The 23,800-nt window shown below is 41.5% G+C and overlaps 1 protein-coding gene across 1 annotated transcript in view; it reads right to left on the minus strand.

The window, feature by feature from the left end:
• Nucleotides 1–1,457: 1,457 nt before the first annotated feature.
• Nucleotides 1,458–23,800, minus strand: part of LOC135553848 (serine/threonine-protein kinase/endoribonuclease IRE1-like) — a 29,973-nt gene continuing 7,630 nt past the window's right edge. Inside the window, exons 5-15 of the mRNA XM_064985779.1 lie at nucleotides 17,349–17,402; nucleotides 16,681–16,929; nucleotides 15,808–16,056; nucleotides 12,745–12,816; nucleotides 12,484–12,546; nucleotides 11,848–11,929; nucleotides 11,519–11,723; nucleotides 10,728–10,830; nucleotides 10,166–10,359; nucleotides 8,668–8,815; nucleotides 1,458–1,576 (exon numbers count right to left, since the gene is read on the minus strand). Coding sequence (XP_064841851.1) covers nucleotides 1,458–1,576; nucleotides 8,668–8,815; nucleotides 10,166–10,359; nucleotides 10,728–10,830; nucleotides 11,519–11,723; nucleotides 11,848–11,929; nucleotides 12,484–12,546; nucleotides 12,745–12,816; nucleotides 15,808–16,056; nucleotides 16,681–16,929; nucleotides 17,349–17,367 — 1,503 coding nt within the window. The 5' untranslated portion in view covers nucleotides 17,368–17,402. The remainder of the gene's footprint in view (nucleotides 1,577–8,667; nucleotides 8,816–10,165; nucleotides 10,360–10,727; nucleotides 10,831–11,518; nucleotides 11,724–11,847; nucleotides 11,930–12,483; nucleotides 12,547–12,744; nucleotides 12,817–15,807; nucleotides 16,057–16,680; nucleotides 16,930–17,348; nucleotides 17,403–23,800) is intronic.

A 23,800-nucleotide genomic window follows, 5' to 3' on the forward strand; every position in this document is an offset into this window, starting at 1 on the left:
TATGAAAGTACCCACACTGGGCACACCACGTCATATGAAAGTACCCACACTGGACACACCACGTCATAGGAAAGTACCCACACTGGACACAACCCCGTCATATGAAAGCACCCACACTGGGCACACCACGTCATATGAAAGTAACAACACTGGGCACACCACGTCATATGAAAGTACCCACACTGGACACACCACGTCATATGAAAGTGGACAACTGGACACACCACGTCATATGAAAGTACCCACACTGGACACACCACGTCATATGAAAGCAACCACAATGGGCACACCACGTCATATGAAAGTACCAACACTGGACACACCACATCATATGAAAGTGGACAACTGGACACACCACGTCATAGGAAAGTACCCACACTGGACACACCAACTCATATGAAAGCAACCACACTGGGCACACCACGTCATATGAAAGTACCCACACTGGACACACCACGTCATATGAAAGTACCCACACTGGACACACCACATCATATGAAAGTGGACCACTGGACACACCATGTCATATGAAAGTACCCACACTGGACACACCACTTCATATGAAAGTACCCACACTGGACACACCACGTCATATGAAAGTACCCACACTGGACACACCACATCATATGAAAGTACCCACACTGGACACACCACATCATATGAAAGTACCCACACTGGACACACCACGTCATATGAAAGTACCCACACTGGACACACCACATCATATGAAAGTACCCACACTGAAAGTGGGACAACTGGACCACATGTCATATGAAAGTGGACAACTGGACACACCACGTCATATGAAAGTACCCACACTGGGCACACCACGTCATATGAAAGTACCCACACTGGGCACACCACTTCATATGAAAGTACCCACACTGGACACACCATGTCATATGAAAGTACCCACACTGGGCACAGCACATCATATGAAAGTACCCACACTGGACACATCACATCATATGAAAGTACCCACACTGGACACACCACGTCATATGAAAGTGGACAACTGGACACACCACATCATATGAAAGTACCCACACTGGACACACCACGTCATATGAAAGACCCACACTGGACACAACCCCGTCATATGAAAGCACCTACACTGGGCACACCACATCATATGAAAGTAACAACACTGGGCACAGCACGTCATATGAAAGTACCCACACTGGACACACCACGTCATATGAAAGTGGACAACTGGACACACCACGTCATATGAAAGTACCCACACTGGACACACCACATCATATCAAAGTACCCACACTGGACACACCACATCATATGAAAGTACCCACACTGGACACACCACGTCATATGAAAGTACACACACTGGACACAGCACTTCATATGAAAGTACCCACACTGGACACACCACTTCATATGAAAGTACCCACACTGGACACACCACATCATATGAAAGTACCCACACTGGACACACCACGTCATAGGAAAGTACCCACACTGGACACAACCCCGTCATATGAAAGCACCCACACTGGGCACACCACGTCATATGAAAGTAACAACACTGGGCACACCACGTCATATGAAAGTACCCACACTGGACACACCACATCATATGAAAGTGGACAACTGGACACACCACGTCATAGGAAAGTACCCACACTGGACACACCACGTCATATGAAAGCACCCACACTGGGCACACCACGTCATATGAAAGTACCCACACTGGGCACACCACGTAATATGAAAGTACCCACACTGGACACACCACATCATATGAAAGTGGACAACTGGACACACCACGTCATATGAAAGTACCCACACTGGGCACACCACGTCATATGAAAGTACCGACACTGGACACACCACGTCATATGAAAGTACCCACACTGGACACACCATGTCATATGAAAGTGGACAACTGGACACACCACGTCATATGAAAGTACCCACACTGGGCACACCACGTCATATGAAAGTACCCACACTGGGCACACCACTTCATATGAAAGTACCCACACTGGACACACCACATCATATGAAAGTGGACAACTGGACACACCACGTCATATGAAAGTACCCACACTGGACACACCACGTCATATGAAAGTACCCACACTGGGCACACCACGTCATATGAAAGTACCCACACTGGGCACACCACGTCATATGAAAGTACCCACACTGGACACACCACGTCATATGAAAGTACACACACTGGACACAGCACTTCATATGAAAGTACCCACACTGGACACACCACTTCATATGAAAGTACCCACACTGGACACACCACATCATATGAAAGTACTCACACTGGACACACCACATCATATGAAAGTACCCACACTGGGCACACCACGTCATATGAAAGTACCCACACTGGGCACACCACATCATATGAAAGTACCCACACTGGACACACCACATCATATGAAAGTGGACAACTGGACACACCACGTCATATGAAAGTACCCACACTGGGCACACTACATCATATGAAAGTACCCACACTGGGCACACCACATCATATGAAAGTACCCACACTGGACACACCACGTCATATGAAAGTACCCACACTGGACACACCACGTCATATGAAAGTACCCACACTGGACACACCACGTCATATGAAAGTACCCACACTGGACACATCACATCATATGAAAGTACCCACACTGGACACACCACGTCATATGAAAGTGGACAACTGGACACACCACATCATATGAAAGTACCCACACTGGACACACCACGTCATATGAAAGTACCCACACTGGACACACCACATCATATGAAAGTACCCACACTGGACACACCACATCATATGAAAGTACCCACACTGGACACACCACGTCATATGAAAGTACCCACACTGGACACACCACGTCATATGAAAGTACCCACACTGGACACACCACATCATAAGAAAGTACCCACACTGGACACACCACGTCATATGAAAGTACCCACACTGGACACACCACATCATATGAAAGTACCCACACTGGACACACCACGTCATATGAAAGTACCCACACTGGACACACCACATCATATGAAAGTACCCACACTGGACACACCACATCATATGAAAGTACCCACACTGGACACACCACGTCATATGAAAGTACCCACACTGGGCACACCACGTCATATGAAAGTACCCACACTGGACACACCACATCATATGAAAGTACCCACACTGGACACACCACATCATATGAAAGTACCCACACTGGACACACCACATCATATGAAAGTACCCACACTGGACACACCACATCATATGAAAGTACCCACACTGGACACACCACGTCATATGAAAGTACCCACACTGGGCACAACACATCATAAGAAAGTACCCACACTGGACACACCACGTCATATGAAAGTACCCACACTGGACACACCACATCATATGAAAGTACCCACACTGGACACACCACGTCATATGAAAGTACCCACACTGGACACACCACATCATATGAAAGTACCCACACTGGACACACCACGTCATATGAAAGTACCCACACTGGACACACCACGTCATATGAAAGTACCCACACTGAACACACCACATCATATGAAAGTACCCACACTGGACACACCACATCATATGAAAGTACCCACACTGGACACACCACATCATATGAAAGTACCCACACTGGACACACCACATCATATGAAAGTACCCACACTGGACACACCACATCATATGAAAGTACCCACACTGGACACACCACATCATATGAAAGTACCCACACTGGACACACCATATCATATGAAAGTACCCACACTGGACAAACCACATCATATGAAAGTACCCACACTGGGCACAACACATCATATGAAAGTACCCACACTGGACACACCACATCATATGAAAGTACCCACACTGGACACACCACATCATATGAAAGTACCCACACTGGACACACCACATCATATGAAAGTACCCACACTGGACAAACCACATCATATGAAAGTACCCACACTGGACACAACACATCATATGAAAGTACCCACACTGGACACACCACATCATATGAAAGTACCCACACTGGACACACCACATCATATGAAAGTACCCACACTGGACACACCACGTCATATGAAAGTACCCACACTGGACACACCACATCATATGAAAGTACCCACACTGGACACACCACATCATATGAAAGTACCCACACTGGGCACACCACATCATATGAAAGTACCCACACTGGACACACCACATCATATGAAAGTACCCACACTGGACACACCACATCATATATGAAAGTACCCACACTGGACACACCACATCATATGAAAGTACCCACACTGGACACACCACATCATATGAAAGTACCCACACTGGACACACCACATCATATGAAAGTACCCACACTGGACACACCACATCATATGAAAGTACCCACACTGGACACACCACATCATATGAAAGTACCCACACTGGACACACCACATCATATGAAAGTACCCACACTGGACACACCACATCATATGAAAGTAAGTACCCACATCATGGACACACCACACCACATCATATGAAAGTACCCACACTGGACACACCACATCATATGAAAGTACCTACACTGGACACACCACATCATATGAAAGTACCCACACTGGACACACCACGTCATATGAAAGTGGACAACTGGACACACCACGTCATATGAAAGTGGACAACTGGGTAATATTTGGTGAAGATTTTAATCAATGAGAATATAACCTACAGTATATTTACCCACTAAAAAGACATTCAACAGTTGTTGAAAGTGTGTTGTTATCACTATGCTTTAGACCATCTACTGTAAAAGCACAACCAAATTACAATGGAACAATATTGTCCATTTCTGGTTTGTTGTTACCTAAATGTGTTATCACTGCACTTTCAAACATTTAAAACAAAGTTAAAATGGGAATGTCAGATATTGTGTTTATTTATACAACTACTTAATGTGTTATTACTGTGCTTCATCTAATAGCACAATCAAATGAACTGGATTCAGTTGATTACATTAAAAGTAAATGGTGCAAGTGATTAATGCCATTTTGAAATTCTGTGCAGATTACATAGGAAGATATTTATTACAGTTACATCAACATGTGGCCATGGATGTGTTACTCATTTTAAGGTTGAATAAATACTGTTACAATAGTTTGTAAGATAACTTTAGGCTAAGGCTATATTACATAAGTAATTTTGAATTGTGTTTGGTTGACAACGCAAACAAATATCAACATGTAAATGAGATACTGTATCAACTGTTTGGATAGTTCCATCTGAGCCACTGGCTTAAACCTTAATCCTTTTATTTTTGGTGGAGTTAGAGACGTGAATCCAACATATCATTTATTAACTGGTCGACGAGTTAATAGGCTATTTACTGTATCGCGAAAGTTATCATGAATTTGTGTTTGGTTGTCAACGCAACCAAATATCAACATTTGAAGAGTTTCATTCTAAAACACGATTTATCCATTTTCAGAAAGTTTGGTAAATTGTTTAAAGAAATTATGAAAGAGATTGGTGTGTTTTTTTTTACAATCTAATCATGGCATGGGGTTGTTCAATGTCAGAAGTGTTTGTTTAAAATCTATCACTTGATGGTTTCATTTGAGTTGTTTTGCTAAATGCTATATATCTGTCTCACTCAAAAGATAAATAATTTGTACTGCTAGTTTTACACATGCAAATGTAACAAATTACTAATTGTTTACTAAAGAAATGTACAAATTATACATTTGTGACATCAATATTAAAACGTTTTGTGTATTATTCAATACAGTAATATCTGTATATCAACCATTTAAATGAACATTTTAGTCATTTAGCAGATGCTCTTATCCAGAATGACCTACTTAGTGCATTCATCTTAAAATAACTAGGTGAAACAACCACAAATCACAGTCAAATATCCATTTCAACTAAATAATGGACATATATAGTTTAGCAAAAGAACAACATTTTCATACACATCATACAAATCTATGAATAAAAACAGTAACATTTTACACACACATGAAGTTACCCATAAGCAATAATTTGTGAAGAAAAAAACACAAATGTGAAAAATTGGTAGTTGTAGCGTTTTGGAAATAAGCTCTTCATTTGAAGGAGATTATCTTCTGTTTAGATAGTTCCATCTGTGCCACTGACTTAGTCTGGCTTAGACTGGCTTTAATTCCAGTTTGTCAAAACCCTGGATGGGAGATCAAAGGGATAGCTGTAGATAGATCTATTCCCCAGTAGGAGGTGCTGCCCAGCCTAATGTGATTTACTGATAGTGTATATAATGTTGAAGATCTGACTAGGGTTGCAAAGCTATCAGTCCTTTACCAAAGTTACTGGAATTTTCAGTACTTTTGGTAATTAACAAAAAAATCTATGTCAACTACTTTTTTGAAAAATATATAAATATATAGTATTCATTTTATATTTCTTTGTCCATACTGTCATTGAGTTTCTAGTAGATAGACCATTATTTTTCAAGAGAAAATAGCCAAATGAATGAAAAATGATCTTATCAACAATGGCATTATTTTCAATTACCTCTGAAACTCATCCAACTATTAATTATTTTCTCAACTGCCACCAGTTTGATTCCAAAACACTGACAATAATTACATATTCACATACTGTAGCAAAATAAACAAGTGTGTAAAAAATATATAAAGATAAATTAAATATTCTGGTAGATTCTGGTAGTTTACTAGTAAACTTTCAAAGTTTCCAGTAATATACCCTCCCTTTGCATCCCTGGATCTAACATTGTTTCAATTGAACAAATTCAACATATTTTATATAAGGTTTGTCTATGTTGAACATTGGTTACCACAATGACATAATCCTGTGGTTGAAATTTCACCCTCAAAACAACAGTTTACGCTTTTGACTTTTTGCAAATTCAATGTATTTTACACATAGATTCTACATCCCAATACGTTGGCAAATTACATTCAAACAACGTTGATTTAACCAGTTTGTGCCCAGTGGGTATTTCATCTGAACCAATGTGATGATTATAATGAAGAAAGACACAGACTTTTAGTTGAGACAAAGATGATGACAAAAGCAATCAATGGCAGTGCTTATTATAACATTTTATCAGGCCTCTCTCAAAGACAACATTTGAGATCACTATTCCATAGGGTCAAATTCTGGCTTAGTGTCTATAGATGTAGGATCTTAATTTTAATACTCTTTTGTTGTTGAGAATTTTCCTGCTTGACAGGAAATGCAAACTTGTAGTGTATTTGTGGTTAAAAAGTCTTCTAAATTGTGTAAATTCCGCTTTGAAATTTCTGAATTGATTTGCCCTAACAAAAAAATGTATTAATCCCTACAAAAATGTTAATTAAGTTTAAACTAAATAATAATTCATATTTCCTGTTGCTGCAAGATTGTTTTCCTGCTGTAGCAAACTAGCTCAAATTATGATCCCACATTTACATGGGCCATTTACAGGAATGAGAACAATACTAGTTTTGGTTAATCATAAGTGAGAAGGCACAATGTTTCAGGTCATATATTTATCAACAATATGCCATTTAAAAACCCACAACCACCATTAGCAAATAGCCTACATTTTCTTTATAGTTCATTTTCAAAGTTAGGCTACATGATGCCACTGCAAAGAAATTACTATTTTCCTTTACTTTAAATTAATTAGTACTCCGATGATCATTTCAGAAACAACCTGTCACATCTGCTCCTGCCACACCCCCTAGTGGACATCCGGTGTCTCCTTGACCTGCAGCCACTGCTCCAGTACACTCTCTCTCCCCTCCCTCTCTGTTTGTGTGTGATTATGTGGTTGGAGACACGTGTGCTGGAGCTAGAGCTGCTCCTTACCAGCTGCAACCCGTTCCATAATCAAGAACTCTACAAATACTCAGTCCTGCCACTTCCACTCTGTCAGATTGTAATCTCTGTTCAGTCAGTCATGCTTCTAGCTATTTGTTATTATTTAAGATCCTGTTGTGCCTGTTTCCTTGCCTGACGCTGTTTCTCCTCTCACTGCAGTTTTGCTGCTCTGACTCTGGTTCCTGTCTCTTGTTGCACATCTCACCACCGTGCTACTCTGTCTGCATTCAACTCACCATCACACCCTTGGATTCCCCTCCGGACCTGTTTACCCTGTCCCAACCCAGCTCACTCCAACCAAGCCTCAGCCTCAACTCCTCATCATCTGGTTTCCTACAACCCAGCTCCTCAAACCTCAGCTCCTGGTTTCTTCACTCCCTTGGATTCCCCTCCGGACCTGTTTACCCTGTCCTCAAACAATCTGGTTTCCAGCACTCCCTTGGATTCTCCAACCCTCAGCCTCTAGCCTACATCTGGTTTCCAACTCACCATCACTCCCTTGATTCCCCTCCGGACTGGTTTCCCACAACTCACCATCCACCTGTTTACCTCAGCCTCTATATCTGGTTTCCTACTCCCTTGGATTCCCCTCCGGACCTGTTTACCCTGTCCCAACCCAGCTCACTCCAACCTCAGCCTCTACATCTGGTTTCCCACAACTCCTCTGAGCTTCCCTGGATCTGAACTTCATCTCTCCCTGTGTTACAATAAATAACTTGGTTCATTCATCCCTGTTTCCTGGTCTGAGTCTGCTCTTGGGTTCCCTGTGCTAACACAACCTTTCAGTTGTACACTAACCTTACCATGTTTGTCTTTCTGTAATCCGTTAAGGTTGTATTTGCCATCCATGATATTAGCAGTCTGCCGATAGGGTTCTCCAAATGGATGTTCTCCTCCTGTCAACACATAGTAAAACACACAGCCGGCAGAGAAGATGTCCACAGCACTGGTCTGTAGAGGGAGAGGAGTGTCTTTAATAATAGTTGTTTCAGAACAGTACCACAATCATTACCCGTTCTAATCTTCAGGCAACCTTAAAGAATAGTTCACAAATTTGTCAGACTATAGTTAGGTTTCCATCCAATTGGTGACAGATTTCATGCAAATATTCTAAAATCTACATAAAGAAACATTTGCATGTTCCTGCCTGTAGTGTGTTCCCACCAACCGGACTTGTTAAGGATAACGATCAGTGCGTCATGACTTAGTTAACACCTTTCCTTTTTTATCATGTACGGAATCAAACTCAAAAATGTTTCCATTGCATTTTCAATTCTACTCATAGTTTTGTCACAAAAACGGTTGAATTCAATAGAAATGTGCCTACTCTATATCTGCTCTCTAGCTAGCAGATACAGTAGTAGTAGTAGTAGGCTAGTCGACATGAGATTATGATGGATAAGAGCGAGAATATTTTTTGTCAAATGGAAGTCAAACATCGATCATCATGTCACCAGAATAAGACCCTCAATATTTATTGGAAAGGAGCATCAAGCTCATCACCTTTCACTTTTTGGGGGCAGCAGTGGTTAGAGCGTTGGGCAAGTAACCGAAAGGTTGCGAGATTGAATTCCCGAGCTGACAAGGTGAACATGGGTCGGCAGTTAACCCACTGTTCCTCGGCCGGCATCGTAAATAACAATGTGTCTTTACTGACTTGCCTCGTTAAATAAAGGTACAAAATATTTTACAAATCACACTCCTGTCAAGTTCAGAATTTATTTAATGTGTAGCTTAATAAACGGCTTGGTTTCCGAAGTCGTAGTGGGAGGACCACACAACATATGACGTGACTCCAAGTTTACTTCAGTATGATGGTTACTATATCAATATTTGAGCATGAAGCCGTTTTTACTGCCATTTCCCGCATAAATAATTTTACAGACACAAAAAGATCCCACCATGTCGAACGAACAAATTATCTATTGGCAATCATAAAATTGTACAGAAACTTCCTGGTTCCATCATTTTTAATAGTATACTTTACTGGCATAAACATTTTGGATTAAAGAGGTTATTGTCTAATGTCAAGCATAGTCCACATCCCACACCATGGTTGTGTAGATGGTGCCTATCTTTCTTATGTACGTATGTGTAATATACTGGAGCTTGATCTCCACAACAGATGATCAACTTTGATTTTAGGGTGAACTGTTCCTTTGAGCAATGGGCCAATCCTGTTTAACTCCTGTAAGGAAATGCCAATTAGCCTATTTCATCACATTTCTTTCAGGATTATCTCTGAATCTGTAATGACTTGAACAGTTCTCTGGTCCAGTGTAAAGATCATGAGCCACTCACAGGGTTTACTTTCCTGCTGTCATCCAGGACCTCTGGGGCATTCCAGCCCATGGTGCCAAGGGCTCCCGACCTCATACTGTAGCTTTGTCTGCTGTCCGCTAACTGCTTACTCATCCCAAAGTCTGAGATCTTGACCGTGACTGAGTCAGAGTGGTCTTTCAACAGGATGTTGTGGGGCTTCACATCACGGTGGACTGGGGAGAAAAGATCAGGATGAATCAGTCTACTGGAGTTGTGGGAAGATCATAGATCTGATCAATGATAATATAAAGAAAGGTCATTAATACTGTAACTTCATTAGGATTATCTACAGTCTACAGTATATACTGGGCTCCTGAGGCGTGCAGTGGTCTAAGGCACTGCATCTCAGTGCTATGGGTGTCACTACAGTCCCTGGTTAGATTCCAGGCTGTATCACAACCGGCCGGGATTGGGAGACCCATGGGGCGGCGCTCACTTGGCCCAGCGTCATCCGGGTTAGGGTTTGGCCAAGTGGTTTCTTAACTGGCTTGCCTAGTTAAATAAAAGGTTCAATTAAACTTTTTTTAAATGTAATTAGAACCTATGTTGTGAGAGTGCAGGTGTTCCAGTCCTATCATGGTCTGCTGCAGCAGCATCACTGGGTTCAGTCCGCGAAGGTCAAAAGGATTTTCTTTAGTAAAACACTGGAAGAGACACCCAAGTATTAGTGCGCTGATGAACCCCAAGCATTCTAACCTTGGAATGTACACTGAACAAAAATATAAACGCAACATGTAAAGTGTTGGGCCTATGTTCCATGAGCTGAAATAAAAAATCCCAGAGATTTTCCATACTCACAAAAGTTGTGTTTCTCTCAGAAACACAAATTTGTATACATCCATTAGTGATAATTTCTCCTTTGCCAAGATAATCCATCCAACTGACAGGTGTGGCATATCAATAAGCTGATTAAACAGCATGATCATTACACAGGTGCACGTTGTGCTGGGACAATAAAAGACCACTCTAAAATGTGTAGTTGTCTTACACAAACACCAGCAATTTCACACAGCCATTGAAGAGGAGTGGTATAACATTCCACGGCCCACAATCCACAGCCTGTGTTGCACTGCATGAGGCAAATGGTGGTCACACCGGATACTGACTGACTCGTAAAATCCATAGATTAGTCTAATGAATTCATGTCAATTAACTGATTTTCTTATATCAACTGTAACTCAGTAAAATCTTTGAAATTGTTGTATGTTGCATTTATATTTTTGTTCAGTATATATTCTAACACAGATAATCATGATGTGAGACTGTTATAATAATCCAGTTTTATCCCCTTGGATAAGTCAGAGAATAAAATAGTGAGTCATTGACTTAGACCTTATCTAAAGAGACGGCACACAGCTCGATGGCAATGTATAGGAATTGCCCGTCCTTCTCAGTGCAGAAGTAGCGGACGACATGGGGATTGTCGTCCAATTGAAGAAGCAAAGCGACCTCTCGATCAGCATTGCTTTGTTTTGCTAGTTCAATTCTCTTCACTGCCGCAGGACGCTTGTTGGCATCATCACAATGGAAGTAACCCCTGGAGGATAGAGGGAGAGAAAGATAAACATTTAGTCAATGAACCGATCGCAAAGACATTTTTGCTGCAAAGAGGGGATTTGGGTTACAAACACATTTCCACAATAACGTTTAAGCTGGTTTACCTGAACACAATTCCATCGGCACCTGTTCCAAGATGGTTATTGGTGTGGTATGTGATCTTTCCAACCGATTCCTCATCTGATGCTGTATCGAAATGAAAACGCTGTGTTCAGACAGAAAATACCACCCTACTGTACCTTTATTGTCAAGACACAGAACCTTATCTGTTAAATCAAAGGCTTATGAGAATTATACATATGTAGGATTTACATTTGAGCCAGTTTGCTACAGCAGGAAAATAATCATGCAGCAACAGGAAATGTGAATGATTATGTGGATTATAATTCATTTGTGGACATTTGTGTAGGGGTTGACAATCATTTGTGTAGGGGTTGATAGATTTTTCGGGACAATCAAGACTGAAATTTCTAAGTGGATTTACAAACTTCAGAAGCCTTTTTAAAACTCAAATACACTACAAGTTTTACATTTCCCACATTCCAGAAAGTTCTCTAGCTAAAATGACACATTGTATTAGCATAATTGGGAGCATTGCAGCTATTGCTGTCTTGCCTTTAACATAATCTGTAAGGAGTATTGAAATGATTTGATTCATGTTGCATACATGTTCATGTAAATTGGGAACCAAATTGGAACTTTAGGTTTTAACAAACATGTCAAAATGGTTGATAGCTCACCAAGTGCAGCAGGTTTTCCTCCAGTCCCAGGAAATATATTGGAGGCAAGAGGTAATGCAGGACCTAAAATAGGATATCATACATATCAAGGGTGATAATAATTATGGACCTGACTGTATATAATGCACAACATCATGTCATTGAGAACTATCATACCAACACAATGGTAGATATACCGTATAAAATATATTTTATAGATATAAAACACTAGCAGGCTGTGTGTGTTTATACAATACAAGACCTGGCTGAAGATGTCATTACCTTCCAATGCAATGCTCCCTGAAGAAGATTCTCCAATGTTCAAACCATCTTCTAGATCTCCAACAGCGTCCTCTAGAGAGAGAGAGGAGAGTAGAGAGAGAGACAGAGAGAGAGAGAGGAGAGATAGAGAGGAGAGAGAGGAGATATAGAGAGGAGAGAGTCACAACGAATGGATAATCTGATATGTCCCATTGAATTATTACATTATAAAGGGCGTGTCTATATATTACATGGGGTCTTCAAACTGGGGTCTGCACCCCCCTAGGTGTCCACGCATGTACTGCACCCCCCTAGGTGTCCACGCATGTATTGCACCCCCCACGCATGTACTGCACCCCCTAGGTGTCCACGCATGTACTGCACCCCCCTAGGTGTCCACGCATGTATTGCACCCCCTAGGTGTCCACGCATGTACTGCACCCCCCTAGGTGTCCACGCATGTACTGCACCCCCCTAGGTGTCCACGCATGTACTGCACCCCCTAGGTGTCCACGCATGTACTGCACCCCCTAGGTGTCCACGCATGTACTGCACCCCCTAGGTGTCCACGCATGTACTGCACCCCCTAGGTGTCCACGCATGTACTGCACCCCCTAGATGTCCACGCATGTACTGCACCCCCTAGATGTCCACGAATGTACTGCACCCCTTGGTGTCCACGCATGTACTGCACCCCCTAGGTGTCCACGCATGTACTGCACCCCCTAGGTGTCCACGCATGTACTGCACCCCCTAGGTGTCCACGCATGTACTGCACCCCCCTAGATGTCCACGCATGTACTGCACCCCCCTAGATGTCCACGCATGTACTGCACCCCCCTTGGTGTCCACGCATGTACTGCACCCCCTTAGGTGTCCACGCATGTACTGCACCCCCCTAGGTGTCCACGCATGTACTGCACCCCCTAGGTGTCCACGCATGTACTGCAGGTGGTTCACGAATATATTTATAAATCAAGTGGATTTTTTCAAATCAATATTGCTAGTAATAACATAATAAACTAAACGTACATTGCATGACTACAATATAAAAGAGGTAAATATGTTATTTGTTATCATGTCAACTTTATTTCTCAACTCTTAATATTCAACAAAGCATCTGACATAGGCTTTGATAAAGCACCCACAAGTATTTTTTTTGACTTGGACATTATTGCCAACACATGGCTAACCTTTGTTCAACCAGCTAAACAGTTGCTACTTGAGAAAATGTGTTTGGAGTCACCTTTCTATCTAATAGGCCATGTTAGAGTTTACACTTCCTCTTCCAATTATAATGTGGGGATGTTCAAATAATATAAAACTAAATCCTGGAGCTTGACCCATATAACTACAGACAAACGCTTCTTGCAGCCATCAATGAGCTTTCTGCACCTTTCTACTGACAATTTGGGCAACTTTTCAGCAGCAAACTGCTCTAATTCTTCAATGTTTGAGGGGTGCTTGCCCTCCACCAACTGCTATTTTCAGATTTTGCCATGAGTTTACAGATCTGGACTCTTCGTTGGCTACTTCAGAACAGTCCAGCATCTCTTCCTAACCATTCCTGGCTGCTTTTTGATGTATGTTTTAGAGGCGTTTTTGGACACTGGGTTGAACATCGGACTCCAAAACACGTGATAATCTGCTGATTTCATGATGCATTGCACACGTTCAAGGCCCCCAGCACCGGAGGCAGAAAAGCAACTCCACAGCATTATCAAACCTCCTCCATCTTTGATTGTGGGGATGGTGTTGTTTTCTTCTTCAGCAGTGGGGTCTTCCTCTGGTTACCAACAACCAAATGAAGCATTCAAAGAAAATACCACTTTCCCTACAATGAATTATGTATGGGGGAGGTTCAATAATGCTGTATGGTTGCTTTGCTGCTTCTGGTACTCAGGGCCTTGAACATGTGCAAGAAATCATAAAATCAGCAGATTATCAAGCTGTTTTGCAATGTTCAACCCAGTGTCTAAACACTGTGTCTCTGTTGAATGTTGTGGGTCTTCCAGCAGGACAACAACCCCAAACACACAAAAACCACCCTGGAATGGTTCCAAAAGAAACACTGAACTGTTCTGGAGTGGCCAGTGAAGAGTCCAGATCTGAACCGCATCCACACGGCAAGATCGAACAACAGCAGTTGGTGGAGGCCACCACTCCAACATTGAAGAATTAGAGCAGTTTGCTTCTGAAGAGTGGGCCAAATTGCAGTAGAAATGAGCAGCAAGCTTATTGATGGCTACATGAAGCTTTTGTTGGCTGTTAATAATTTTGTCCATGCCATTGTCTTCATTTTCAAAATTAAAATTGTAAACTTAAAGGGGGTCCCTGGGTCGCCGATTTGCCTGGGTGTGGGTCCCTGGGCAAGAAAAATTTGAAGACCCCTGTATTACAGAATATTACACAAGAACATTTGTCTTACTGAGTATTCTAATTATTAATTACCTAGAGGGAACTTGGCAGGTAAGGAAATGCATCTGCTTTTGATGGGGTAAAATGGAGAACAATGCATGCATTCAGAATTGAAGGATCAGTTATGGTCAGACAGCTTCTTTTGTTTGACAAAACAGACACTTTCAAATCACTTTCATTACCTTTCAATACATTGATTGCCTTCCCCGGAGGACAGGAACATGTGGAATTCTATTCATAGGCCAGTAAGCCTGGTCTGTTACTATGTTGTCCTAGTAAGTTTTCTGGCATGATGAAGTTAGGGTGAGGGTAGGGTTAACCCTAACCCTGATCTCCAACCGCTTGTCTCTACCTTGCTGAGGATGCTGTACTCTGGTAAAATTGGGTGGTAATGAAATTCTGCTGCTTAATGATGTTAATATTGAGAGTATAATGGTCAGTTATGGTCTGCTTCTTGTCTGTTAAGATAACCACTTACAGATTCTTAGATATTTAGCTTTGAGTTGTGACTGGGTTACATTTGTACTTGACCTTAATTAAACAAACATCAGAGTGTCACCTATGTTCTTAACCACAGAATGGGGAAGAGTGTGACAATGTGTAAAATGCCATATTCTACAGTAGTCCTACAAACTGCACCAAGAAGAGGAAGAGAGAGGACTGTACCCAGAACGATGACCAGATGAGGTTCCTGTTTCAGCAGAATCCTGTAGAAGGCTGATTGAACTTCTGGCCCTCCTGACTGTACGGCTTTGTACAACTCTCTCATCTGGTCCTGGCTGGTATTGGCAGTTTGAATATTAGAGTACACCTCAGGATTGATCATGCCCCTTCTGAGCAGATCATCTGCTATGGGCATCACCTTGCGAACCCTCTGGATGAGCTCAGCCCTGTGTCTATCCACAAACTCAGCAGCTGGTAGTCAGGTTAGAAAAGAAAGAGTTCAAGTTATCAAGACAATATTAGACAATCCCACTTGGTGTATCTGGCCCTAAATGGACAAGACTAAACATGTAGGAAGCTGGGAGGTTTTGTTTACATTCAGGACAGGACAAATGTGAAATTCTAGTCATAGGCCAGTAAGCCTTGTCTGTTACTATGTTGTCCTAGTAAGAGGGAGAAAGAAATGACTGAGTTTGCTGGCTCAATTAAGGTAGGGTTATGGTGAGGGTAGGGTTAACCCTAACCCTGATCTCCAACTGCGTATCACTCCCTTGCTGAGAATGCTGTACTCTGGTAAAATTGGGTGGTAATGAAATTCTGCTGCCTAATGACATTAACATTGCGAGTATAATGGTCAGTAATGGTCGGCCTCTTTTGTCTGTTAAGATAACCACTTACAGAGACTTACATATGTAACTTTTGAGTTGTGACTGGGTTACATTTCTACTTGACCTAATTTAAACAAACATCAGAGTGTAGCCTATGTTCTTGCCCACAGAATGGGGAAGAGTGTGACAAATGGTAAATGTGTAAAAATGGCACATTCTACAGTAGTCACACAAACTGCACCACAAAGAGGAAGAGAGATGACTTTACCCAGATTGATGACCAGAAGACGTTCATTTTTCAGCAGAATCCTATAGAAGGCTGCTTTAAGTGGTGTCCCTCCTGACTGCAATGCTTTGTACACCTCTGTCATCTTGCCTGGGTTGGTCTTGGAAGTTGAAATATTAGCAAACATTTCATATTGGATCATGCCCCTTCTGAGCAGATCATCTGCTATGGGCATCACCTTGCGAACCCTCTGGATGAGCTCAGCCCTGTGTCTATCCACAAACTCAGCAGCTGGTAGTCAGGTTAGAAAATAAAGAGTTCAAGTTATCAAGACAATATTAGACAATCCCACTTGGTGTATGTGCCCTAAATGGACAAGACTAAACATGTAGGAAGCTGGGAAGTATTGGCTGCACTCAGGTTCGACACACACAACATCAAATTGCCATCATACTGTAGTATTTGTTCATGTAATATCAATGGTGTAGTATTAATGCTCTCTAGCAGTATGATTCTTGCTACCTTAATGCCATTTGTTATCATTCCTCACAATGTGCATCTTTTAGGATGCCTTTTTATTTTATAACTACAAAACATGGTAGACAAATTATATACAAATACAGCAAGTTAACTACAGCAGTTGTCTGCAACTTGCACAAATCAATAGTATTATTTTTGAGTTGATCCCAAAGCAAATATGTCACATTTACCATCCTCTTTTGATGTCATGGCAGCAAACTAAGAATGGTGAGAAGTAGTTTGTTCTGGAGAGGGAGAGAGAAAGACAGAATGTGTGAGTGAGTAACAATGCATTAAACATTTCACCAGGACAGAAAAAGGGGTATAGGCTATCCCCTACAACTGATAACCAAACTTTACACACATTATGTCCACATCCCCTTTCCTATTACAAACATGAGCTGACCATACCCAATCTTTAAAGAGGTCCTGATTAAAGAAAGTAAGCTGAATAAAAATACAGAAAGAAAGTTGCACATTCTATATTCTTCCAACAAGTTAATGAGTGAACCTAAGGGTTTACCCATTTAATTGCTGGGAGCATATTTAAAGTGTGCAACTTTCTGTCATTATTTTTCTACACTTCCTCTTTCCTCTCACTAATCTTCTCTCGACAATGTTTACTTTTTGTCTCCAGATGTCGGTGTTTGAGTCATGTTTTACAGCCTCATGAGGGTCTCCTACTTGAAGCAACTAACTTCTTAAACTACACCCATGAAACATCCAGTTCAATCCTGTCCTATAAGAGTGGTATTCTATCCCATTTCACATATAACCATATCCTTGACCCTTCTAAAAGTTTGATAAACATTGCCAAAATCACAATGTTCTGGCTCCTGTAGTTGGTTTGAGATCATTTTAAGGTCAATTGCTCACTGGTAAGTTCTTTGCTTAAATTTCTATATCCTGTAAAAAAAAAAATTTTTATTTGACCTTTATTTAACTAGGCAAGTCAGTTAAGAACAAATTCTTATTTTCAATGACGGCCTAGAAACAGTGGGTTAACTGCCTTGTTCTGCCGCTGAACGACAGATTTTTACCTTGTCAGTTTGGGGATACAATCTTCCAAACTTTCAGTTTCTAGTCTAACACTCTAACCACTGGGCTACCTGCTGCCTCAACAAGAATCCTTGTCAGCGTTACAATTCATGATGATATTTTGTATGGATGATCGTTTAAGTAGAGGATTTACGTAAAATTGTAATAGCTGCATGGTTGGTAATTGATCTTGCCATGTTTGGGAAAATAAATTTGTGGAGTGGTTGAAAAATGAGTTTAATTTTTATTTTACTAGGCAAGTCAGTTAAGAACAAATTCTTATTTTCAACGACGGCCTAGAAAAAGTGGGCTAACTGCCTTGTTCAGGGGCAGAACGACAGATTTGTACCTTGTCAGCTCAAGGAGTTGATCTTCCAACCCTTCAGTTACTAGTCCAACGCTCTAACCACTAGGCTACGCTCCAACCTAAGTGTATGTAAACTTCCGACTTCAACTGTAGTCTTCAACCTACAGTTTATACATATTATACACATTTTACAGACACAATCTATTTTACAATAGTTATTTTTTCTTTGTTTTTAGTCCTTCCTCTATTTCTGATGTCCATCCAGTTTGATATCTATTTGTAACTGTGCTATTTCACAAAATATATGAACCTCTATATGGTTGTTTTCTTTCTATTATTTAAGTTTTACTCTGTTTCTAATGCTGTACCTGCGAACTGGTGGTAATAAAGCATTATTTAATACTACAGTTTCTGGAAAGAGTTCATCTGTCTGCTAAGCTTAAGAAGGGGACTATTTTGCAAGGGCAAAATACACAATGTATACAGCATGAATTGAATAAAGGGATGGTAGTTATGGTACCAGATAAATCAAATTTCAAATTTTATTTGTCACATGCGCCGAATGTCACATACGCCGGCACAGGTTAGTCGAGGTAATTTAGGTAATATGTACATGTAGGTAAAGTGACTATGCATAGACAATAAACAGAGAGTTGCAGCAGCGTAAAAATGGGAGTGAGGGGGAAGGATCAATGCAAATAGTTACAGTAGGGTAACCATTTGATTAGCTATTCAGGAGTCTTATGGCTTGGGGGTAGAAGCTGTTAAGAAGCCTCTTGGACCTAGACTTGGCGCTCCAGTCTCTCTTGCCATGCGATAGCAGAGAGAACAGTCTGTGACTAGGGTGGCTGGAGTCCTTGGCAATTTTTAGGGCCTTCCTCTGACACCGTCCTGAATGTCAAAAAGCTTGGCCCTAGTGATGTACTGGGCCGTACGCACTATCTTCTGTAGTGCCTTGTGGTCGGAGGCGGAGCAGTTGCCATACCACGCGGTGATGAAACCATTCAGGATGCTCTCGATGACGCAGCTGTAGAACTTTTTGAGAATCTAAGGACCCATGCCAAATATTTTCAGTCTCCTGAGGGGGAATAGGTTTTGTCGTGACCTCTTCACGACTGTCTTGGTGTGTTTGGACCATGATAGTTTGTTGGTGATGTGGACACCAAGGAACTTAAAGCTCTCAACCTGCTCCACTACAGCCCTGTCGATGAGAATGGAGGAGTGCTCGGCCCTCCTTTTCCTGTCGCCCACGATCATCTCCTTTGTCTTGATCACGTTGAGAGAGAGTTTGCTATCCTGGCACCACACTGCCAGGTCTCTGACCTCCTCCCTATAGGCTGTCTCATCATTGGTGGTGATCGGGCCTACCATCGTAGTGTCGTCGGCAAACTTAATGATGGTGTTGGAGTGCTTGGCCATGCAGTTATGGGTGAACCGAGAGTACAGAAGGGGACTGAGCATGCACCCCTGAGGGGCCCGTGTTGAGAATCAGTGTGGCAGATGTGTTGTTACCTACCCTTACCACCTAGGGCCGGCCCGTCAGGAAGTCTAAGATCCAGTTGCAAAGGGAGGCGTTTAGTCCCAGGGTCCTTAGCTTATTGATGAGCTTTGAGGGCACAATGGTGTTGAACGCTGAGCTGTAGTCAATGAATAGTATTCTCACATAGGTGTTCCTTTTGTCCAGGTGGAAGAGGGTAGTGTGCAAAAGAGATTGTGTCATCTGTGGATTTTTTTAACATATTTTTTTTAAATTTTACCTTTATTTAACTACAGTAGACAAGTCAGTTAAGAACAAATTCTTATTTACAATGACGGCCTACTAAATGGCAAATGGTCTCCTGCGGGGACGGGGGCCTGGGATTAAAAATAAAAAATAAATACAATATAAATATAGGACAAAACACACATCACAACAAGAGAGACAACACAATACTACATAAAGAGAGACCTAAGACAACATAGCAGGGCAGTAACACATGACAACACAGCATGGTAGCAACACAACATGGTAGCAGCACAAAACATGGTACAAACATTATTGAGCACAGACAACAGCACAAGAGGCAAGAAGCTAGAGACAACAATACATCACACAAAGCAGCCACAACTGCTGAAAAGGGGAGGCTTGCAAGCCGAAGAACACCATCCCAACCGTGAAGCACGGGATGGCAGCATCATGTTGTAGGGGTGCTTTGCTGCAAGAGGGACTGGTGCTCTTCACAAAATAGATGGCATCATGGAGCGGGAAATTATGTGGATATATTGAAACAACATCTCAAGACATCAGTCAGGAAGTTAAAGCTTGGTCGCAAATGGGTCTTCCAAGTGGACAATGACCCCAAGCATACTTCCAAAGTTGTGGCAAAATGGCTTAAGGACAACAAAGTCAAGGTTTTAGAGTGGCCATCGCAAAGCCCTGACCTCAATAATATAGAAAATGTGTGTGCAGAACTGAAAAAAGCATGTGCGAGCAAGGAGGCCTACAAACCTAACTCAGTTACACCAGCTCTGTCAGGAGGAATGGGCCAAAATTCACCCAACTTATTGTGGGAAGCTTGTGAAAGGCTACCTGAAACGTTTGACCCAAGTTAAACAATTTAAAAGCAATGCTACCCAATACTAATTGAGGTTATGTAAACATCTGACCCACTGGAATGTGATGAAAGAAATACAAGCTGAAATAAATAATTCTCAAATATTATTCTGACATTTCACATTCTTCAAATAAAGTGGTGATCCTAACTGACCTAAAACAGGGAATTTCAACTCGGATTAAATGTCAGGAATTGTGAAAAACTGAGTTTAAATGTATTTGGCTAAGGTGTATGTAAACTTCTGACTTCAACTGTAAGTAAGAATGATGTTCATCGATTACAGCTCAGCATTTAACACCATAGTACCTTCCAAACTCGTCATTAAGCTCGAGACCCTGGGTCTTGACTGTCGTGTCAGGAAAATAACCTCACACTCAACGTCAACAAAACAAAGGAGATGATCGTGGACTTCAGGAAACTGCAGAGGGAGCACCCCCCTATCTACATTAACCGGACAGTAGTGGAGAAGGTGGAAAGCTTTAAGTTCCTCAGCGTACACATCACTGACAAACTGAAATGGTCCACCCACACAGACAGCGTGGTGAAGAAGGCACAACAGCACCTCTTCAACCTCAGGAGTCTGAAGAAATTTGGCTTGTCACCAAAAACACTCAAAACTTTTACAGATGCACAATCGAGAGCATCCTGTTGGGCTGTATCACCGCCTGTTACGGCAACTGCCCCGCACACAACCGTAAGGCTCTCCAGAGGGTAGTGAGCTCTGCACAACGCATCACCGGGGGAAAACTACCTGCCCTCCAGGACACCTATACCACCCGATGTTACAGGAAGGATAAAAAGATCATCAAGGACAACAACCACTCGAGCCACTACCTGATCACCCCGCTATCATCCAAAAGGCATGGTCAGTACAGGTGCATCAAAGCTGGGACCGAGAAACTGAAAAACAGCTTCTATCTCAAGGCCATCAGACTGTTAAACAGCCATCACTAACATTCAGTGGCTGCTACCAACATACTGACTCAAATCTCTAGCCACTTTAATAATTAAAAATTGGATGTAATAAATGTATCACTATCTGCATTTTTTTTTGTGTAACGATATCTTCTAAATCAAAGAGGAATGCGCAAAGCAATAATATGTTACCTACATGAAGTAACTAAGAGAAAACATTCAATGTAGCCAAAGATTATAGGGTCCCCTAGGAAACACAAACTATTTGTTTCCTACCCTGTCACAATAACACCTCCTTGGCATTTTCATTCGTTGTCATGTCAAATACTATCTGTATTCAAAGTGCCCACTACTATATTCTAACTATAGAATTAGAATAATCATACTATTTCCATAATTCCAACAGTTCACCAAAGTGTTTTGCTCTAAATCGCAAGTCAAATCGCAATTGCAACAGCTTTTTGTGCATGTGGGAAATCCCTCTGACTTTTTTTATTTCAGCTCATTAAACATGGGACCAACACTTTACATGTTGCGTTTATATTTTTGATCGGTGTAGTATGAATATTACAAAATACCCACCTGAAGTAAATTAATTCCACTTAGAAAATAAATCAAATATTACCACAAACTATTACAGCTAATAATTGTAATATATTAAATACCTATTCATCTGTCATTCACTGACAATGGATATGATTGAATAAAACATGTTTCACTGGATCATCATTAAGGAATATAAGTTGAGAGAAAATAAATATAATTCCTTCATCAAAGAATGGACGAAAAAACTAAAGCCCATAACCCGGAATGTAAAGGGAATACATTGTAATCATCCTATCATGACTTGTAGCCAAACCATGTGTTCGAATAACCATACTAACATACTGTATACTACAAACTTAACATACCATTAGTTCATTTTAGTATACTGTAAACGAACAGTATCCAGTTGAGTGTACCAGCTCTTCGCCAGTCTACCAGAAGTTGATGCTGTTGCTATGATACCTCTTGCTAGCTAGTTAGCATAACAAATTACAAGTTAGACATTTTACAACTTCGTGTGTGTTCTTAAATGTAATCTGGAGTACGCTCGTAAATTCATAGCGTTTCGCTCTCGGAGCAAACACTGGATGCTCAGGCGAGGAGAAGGGTTGATTTGAGCTTTCTGACCTTACAAGGGCAGTCAAGCACCCAAGCTAACATTGGCCAGCTACTTCGAGTCACAAATGAGAGTGTTTAACTAGGCAAGTTAGTTAAGAACAAATTCTTATTTTCAATGAACAGTGGGTTAACTGCCTTGTTCAGGGGCAGAACGACATTTTTACCTTTTCAACCAAGAGATTCGATCTTGCAACCTTTCGGTTACTAGTCCAACGCTCTAATCACTGGGCTACCTGCCACTCCAGGTAACCTAGTTTGGCTACAAATAAAAAATAAAAGTAACAACTACTCGCCCTAACAGAGCTGGTTAGGCAGGTGTCATGTTATCCAGAGCGTTAGTGACTAACTGTGCTGCTGGCAACAATTTAATTACGCCTTTTTTTGCCGACATTTACTGACACCGGCCATATTCAGCTGGTGTTGAGCGCTCCTAGTCATTATTCTGCGCTCGGATGCTCTGGAATCGGAGTAGACAGCCAGAGCGAATGTTCATTGAGAACGCACGACTATACCATTTTTAGCTAAACTAAGAATGACGGGAATAATCAAGTCAATAAACGTTGGGTAGTTAGTTAGCCTATAGCTAATATACTGGCAAGTTTGATGTATAAGTAGCCAAACTAAC

Source organism: Oncorhynchus masou, chromosome 14 (genome assembly GCF_036934945.1).
Source record: "Oncorhynchus masou masou isolate Uvic2021 chromosome 14, UVic_Omas_1.1, whole genome shotgun sequence".
Lineage (NCBI taxonomy): Eukaryota > Metazoa > Chordata > Actinopteri > Salmoniformes > Salmonidae > Oncorhynchus > Oncorhynchus masou.